The 6,234-nt window shown below is 28.7% G+C and overlaps 1 protein-coding gene across 1 annotated transcript in view; it reads left to right on the top strand.

The window, feature by feature from the left end:
- Positions 1-629: 629 nt before the first annotated feature.
- Pnn (desmosome associated protein-like protein pinnin) overlaps positions 630-6,234 on the top strand; it is a 19,040-nt gene continuing 13,435 nt past the window's right edge. The window contains exons 1-2 of the mRNA XM_014419088.2: positions 630-921; positions 4,346-4,537. Of these exons, the coding sequence (XP_014274574.1) occupies positions 797-921; positions 4,346-4,537 (317 nt within the window). The 5' untranslated portion in view covers positions 630-796. The remainder of the gene's footprint in view (positions 922-4,345; positions 4,538-6,234) is intronic.

The raw sequence follows: 6,234 nt of genomic DNA, 5'->3' as shown, positions 1-6,234 counted from the left end.
GACTACCATTGACATAGTGGTCTCTCATTTAGAAAATTTACAGTCTAAATTATTTGTTTCATACTGCAGATATCATAAACCCATGATTTCTTTCTTGGAGTGTTAATTAATGGAAATTGACGAATAAGTGATATATATTACAGAATTAAAATAGATTTCTCTTAATCAAATGCCATTCCGTAATCCCAGAATAATAAAATCCTCAAGCGATTTTAGAACCTAAGAGAAGTTTCACTTATAGTAGCGCGGGAGAGTCTCGCGCAAATTTTTTGTTCAACTTAATAAATAAAATCAATGACGCGATCTTGATTACCATCCTCTGGAGTCATTAATGAATTCTAGTGAAATAGGTTTGTTTAGAATAAAGGCCAAGAGCATGCTTCAAAGTAAAATAGACAAATTTTAGACTACAAGAGGCAATTCAATTTAATAATGATTTTAAAAACTTGCTAATTTCAAAATGTTGCTGTACCATCTGCACATTCGAGTGCAATTTAATTTTTGAAAGTAAAATTTAATTTGTATATTATAATTTTATTAATTTAATTATCTCTTAAATTTTAAATTTGTTATTGTACCTGATTCTAATAAATATGATTTTTTTATACCACACAATTTCAAAACATATTCAACATTGAGTTTACAATGGCCGTCAGATCGGTAGTGTGTTTGGTTTGTTGTTGGTTTTGTTTTTAGTTATCTTCAGTGGATTGAAGAAATTACTATGTGTTTTTTAGTTTAAGAAGTTCAGTGAAAGGAATCAAAGTGTACATGAAGAACTGTGTGAATTGATAAAATGCAAACTTCCATACTTACTATACAAAATGAATTAGAGAAAGCAAGGGAGAGGTTAAAAGGTGTTGAGGATAATATAAAGAAGAGTATTGGAAGAGATATAAATAGTGGCCCTCCTATATCGAGGTAAGTTTTTGGAAAGAAAATTATAACTCATTGTTCTTTTAAGGTAAATTGTGTATTGTGATTTTTTTATTACTGTTAGTTATAAGCAAGCATTTTTCATTCATCATACTGTCTAGATTTTATTCATCAAGTTTAAATTCTGTTATAACTTTAAACTTATTCTGTTCAGAGTTTAAACTTATCTTGTTTTTAGTATCCCATATATATATATGTAGTATTCATTGAAGTAATTTTTTGATGGGTTGTCCAGTGATCACATTATAACTGTTTTGTGATATTTTTATTGCTTTATCTTGCTCGTTGCGTATAGTATTAAACATGCAGTCAGAGTTTAAATGCAATTAGTGAAAACTTACAAGTTATTTATTCCTTTCAATTAAAACTTGTCAGTTAGTTTATAGATGATGATCCGGTGGTTATTCTGATTGTAAAATTAAGTGAATGTCTATTTATCTTAAACCTTGTAGTAACTCTAACAAGTTAGTGAAACTAAAGGCATGAACATAATTAGTCTTATTTGTGAAATCTTGGTTTTAATTCTAGTTTGAGTCTTGATATACCATTATATTAATCTTGTTTCGTTGACATTAATCTTATTTATGCATCTATTCTCCCTGCATTTCATTTTAATTGAAAATTCTGTAGTTTAAAATTTATCTCTATTTAGTAAGCGAATTTGGTTGAGTTATAGCTTGTGAAACAACCAAATCCAATATATTTACTTGTGAAGATCAACTATTTTCAATGAATCATTTTAGTCGTTATTTCTTCTTATTTTCAAGAACTTTTGGATTCTTATTCATAAATTACTTAACATTAAAATCAGGAATCTGTGCTGTTTGCTGGCTACCACAGATATATTACGATGTACATGAAATGTCTTTTATCTGAGACTTACTGTTTATTACAATTGGCTCATGAAGTGAGCTCATAACCTCCTCTTACTGATTATCTAAGTCATAACCTCCTCCCAATGATAATCTAAACTATATTATCACTAGTTTTAGGGATAGTTGGTTTAGGACTGTTTGAAATATAAATAACTTATTTCTTGATGAAATAAACCACCTCTACAGCTTTGTTTGTTTCTTGACCAAGAGTTGTGATTTATCTAAAGCTAGTTGAATTACTGCTCTGGATACTGATTTATATTAATTCTCGTCATCACTTCATGAAATCTGCTTAAACCTTATTCGATGTCATATAAAGAAACATTCAAAACTTACAATTACCTAGAAATCTTTATGAAATTATCATTACTGAAAGAGAATTGCTAAATTGAAAGAAAATAGACAACTGGAGAAAATGATCAAGTTGCTCTAAATGCCCATCCCACAAAAGTAGAAAGACGAGAAATTATTAGTTTTCAGCCAATATGTCTTGAGTACTTGAATAAATTTTATACTGATTGTGTAAATGAAATTTGATAATTTTAATAATTTTTTTTAATCGTTTTATTCTATTTTAATGAACTAATATTAATTTTGGTCTCTAAAATAAAATCTAATTCTATTTAAACTTTAAAGTTTAATGAGGACTGATTAACAATTAATTATTTCCATTGAAAAAAATACTGCTTGGATAAAATTACCCATACTTTACATTAGCAACTGGTGGAGCATAGTTTCCAGTTGGATATTAAAATTTTAATTAGATATTTGTTCAATTACCCTCCACACTTCAAATCTAAAAACAAAATTAATTTATTAAATCAATAAAACTGTAATGTTGAACCCCCCCCCCCCAGTGTTTGTTGTCTGGTTTTGTTTAAATACCTGTTTTAGTCATCAATACCTATGGATTGTTATAATTATAAAGTTACACACAGACATTCATTCACACATACACACGTGCAGGTGCATGCACATGATTCTAACATTAAAATCAAAGAAATAAATGAATAAAAAAAAAAAAAATTAAATTGAAGAAGAGCTATAATTTATAAAGGAGGTGATGCGCTTTTTAAATTCTAAACACCAATTTAACTTTAGCTTCCTCATCTGTGAGAGCTCAAATAAATTTTGGATCAATACTATTCTGTTTATTTATGGTAAATAGTGAGGGCATTCTTCAATAATATGTTTAATCATGAGAATGGACTGAACCCTAAGTGTTTTTTTGTTACACTGTTGTTTTCCACAATCAGACTGTCCATTTAAAGGTCAACTCTATTGTTGGTTCTAAATGGGGGTATATCTTTGCTAAATTGTCCTATATAATCATCTCTCCTGGTGGGGAGTCATGGTTAGAATTGTCGGTTGAGCTTGATTATTATTGATAATGATATAACCACTGTATTAGGAACAACAATGACAATATTGTTGAGAAATATAATTTAAGAAATATGAGTTGACAATATTGTACAGAAATATAATTAAGTTATTGTGTGTTAAAAAGAATAAGACCTAACTGAGACCAATTTCTGTAAAGAGTTCATATCACACCCTCACAAGAGGTACATATCACACCTCTTAAAAAGTTCGAGAAAATCTACTCAGCAACTACTACTAGAGATTGGGCACAGATTAGAGATAGCAATCCTGTCTGTAGCTGTTTCTCATTTTTTGTACCAATTTATTTATTTTTCTGCTTTTTTTTTTATCTTTGATATGTGTTTACGATCACATGCAATTTTTTTTTTTTCTAAATTTTGTTGTGTAAATTATTGTTATTTTAAAATGATCGTTTCAATTTTTTCCAAAGATGTTACACACTAGATAAAATTAGGTGATCTTATAAGTTTTTGGACATTTCTTGGTGGAGAAAGTGGTGTTTCTCTGAGATAGACCAATTTTTTCCAAAGATGTTTAACAACTGGAATATAATAATTGCTTTAACCATTCTGTGCATGGATGATGTATGTAAATTCAATAAATGGTTCTTACTGGGTTGTGATGAGAAAGAAGGATAGAGAAATAAAATATTTAATTTTTTGTTCTTAATTTTTTTATTTCTTGATTTTATTCCACTAGTCTTTAAGGTTATTACTGTGAATTGTATAATTTTATAGTTAAAGATTCTATTCAATGTGGCAGAATAATAAAATTATTCTTTGGAAGAAAATAGTTGACTGCATGAAGTAGAATGTAGGAAGATAGTCCGAGTGGTGGTCAATAAAGGTAGGTATTAAAATAGTAAAAGAAAATTATTTGTTGTTAACAATGTTTCATCCCACTTTGCAGGCCTTCGTCATTGGCTGTCTGATTGTTGCAAAGTAGAGCAAAACGTTGGTTATCAAAAAATAGTTTTCTTTTACTATTTGGGTACCTTTATTGACCACCATCTGAACTATCTTCTTGCAATAGAATTATTTATGTTCATAAATAAGTATATTATTGAGTCATCTCAGTTTAAATTAGTTGTACTAAATTGATTTAATTAACTATATAATATGTCTGTTTTATTGTCATTATTATTGATTCAGAGCTGGTTTCAAGAGAACTGCTCGGCATTTAGATAGTGCTACAGAAACTCCTCCCGTACGTCCAAGATTTCAAAATGAAAGTATCAAGAGTCGACTAGGAGATTTCATAAGAAATACAGAAGAACCCAGAAGCCGAGAACATGATTTTAGGGGAAGAATCAACAGGAGGTTATCAGCTACTGATACGCCAAGGTATATTATTATATAGTTAGAGTATTATTTATTTTGTTTTGGAATCCTAAAAAAAAAATTAATAATCATTATATTGCGTAATGATTATTAATTTGAATTAGTTTGTAACATACAAACTAATTCAAATTAATAATCATTATATTGATAACTGGGAGTAATGTATAATTATGGCGGTGAGGGCCTTGCAGGTAGTTGAATGATATTGGAAAACTTACTCTGATGTTATATAGTAATTTCACTTTCTAGTGAAACCTTTTGGTTGAAGGCTTGTTCTTTGTTTTCTTCTTATCTTTGGGTCCTACTTTTTGCTGGAGAATGATTTCTTGTACTATTCGATTTTCTTGAGAAAAAAATAAACTTAGAAATAAAGGAAACTCATAGTCCTAATCAGGGTGCTACTATATATCTCCATTGACAACAAAAGATAATAGAATCTGTAGACATTTCACTCTCTTTTTCATTCCATATCTCAAAGTCAATTATGAAATTTTTCTTTTTTTTCATTGATGAAATCTGATAAATTACATATTATATTCTTATGTGAGTTTGAATTTGGACATCATAATCCTAAAGCATTTAAAAAACGTCAATGACTTGTGGTTATTGTAATGTGAATTAGCGAATTATTTATATATAATTTAATTTCTTGTTTGAGACTGGTTTGTTTATTAATTATAATATAAAATATCCGTGTAATCCCAACATGTTTATTCTTTTATAACTGCTATGTTCCCATCATTCTGGCCAAGGCGAGATATTATAAATAAGATATTCTCAAGGCTAATCTTAATTATAATACCACAGCTAATAATGTCATTAGAAAGTTGCATTCTACTTTGCCTTTGTCAAAATATAAACTATTTCTATTAGCGGTCTGAAAAATAGGTTAATTGACGTTGATATATTTTGACAAAGGCAGAATAGCATGCAACATTTTAATAATATTGTTAGCAGTGATATTATACATAACATATCGTTGAGAATGGTGGAAATGCTATAAGAAAACAAACATGTTGAGACTAAAAGACTGGTTGGACAGAAACTTTTTTAAAACTGGTGAGACTTACTTGGTTATGATTTCTTCAAACAAAGGTATCTTGTTGGGTGTTAATAGAAATTTATAGAAGGTAAAGGTGATAATAAAAGGAAGATAGTCCTGGGTGTGGTCAAAGAAAAAAAAATCAAATAGTCATGAAACTATTAAATATGAGCCAACATTTTGCCCCACGTTCCAGGGTTTCATCAGGGCTAGAAAAGACACAAACACTTAAATGAGGTAAAAATAAATGAACAATGTAAATTAAAAGATAAAAAAGAGATGTATAGTGAAACGTAAAATTAAATAAGAATAATCTAAGGTTTTTGACAGTTAATGAAAATGGAAATTACAGATAAGCAGAAATATAAAATCCAGTTCACATTAAAAGATGGTAAAAAGGATTAAGTGTAAAATCAAGAATAAATGAAGATAATGAACAAGATAGGAAACATACCTGCAGATGGAAGACGAGCACAAAAATGCGAGGTTGACAGGAAAAGTGAGACTGGTGGGGGTGGGTGGTTAAAATATGTTACATTTTAAAATAATGTTTAAGTAAAGAGTAATATCAAATTAAAGAAAGTATTGAAGTAAATTAAACAAATGATCATTTATGTAATAGAGTGGGATTATTGTTATTAAAATCATTATATATATA

Source organism: Halyomorpha halys, unplaced genomic scaffold, assembly GCF_000696795.3.
Source record: "Halyomorpha halys isolate HHAL.00 unplaced genomic scaffold, Hhal_1.1 Scaffold217.1, whole genome shotgun sequence".
Classification (NCBI taxonomy): domain Eukaryota; kingdom Metazoa; phylum Arthropoda; class Insecta; order Hemiptera; family Pentatomidae; genus Halyomorpha; species Halyomorpha halys.
This window is presented reverse-complemented; position numbering and strand designations above follow the sequence as displayed.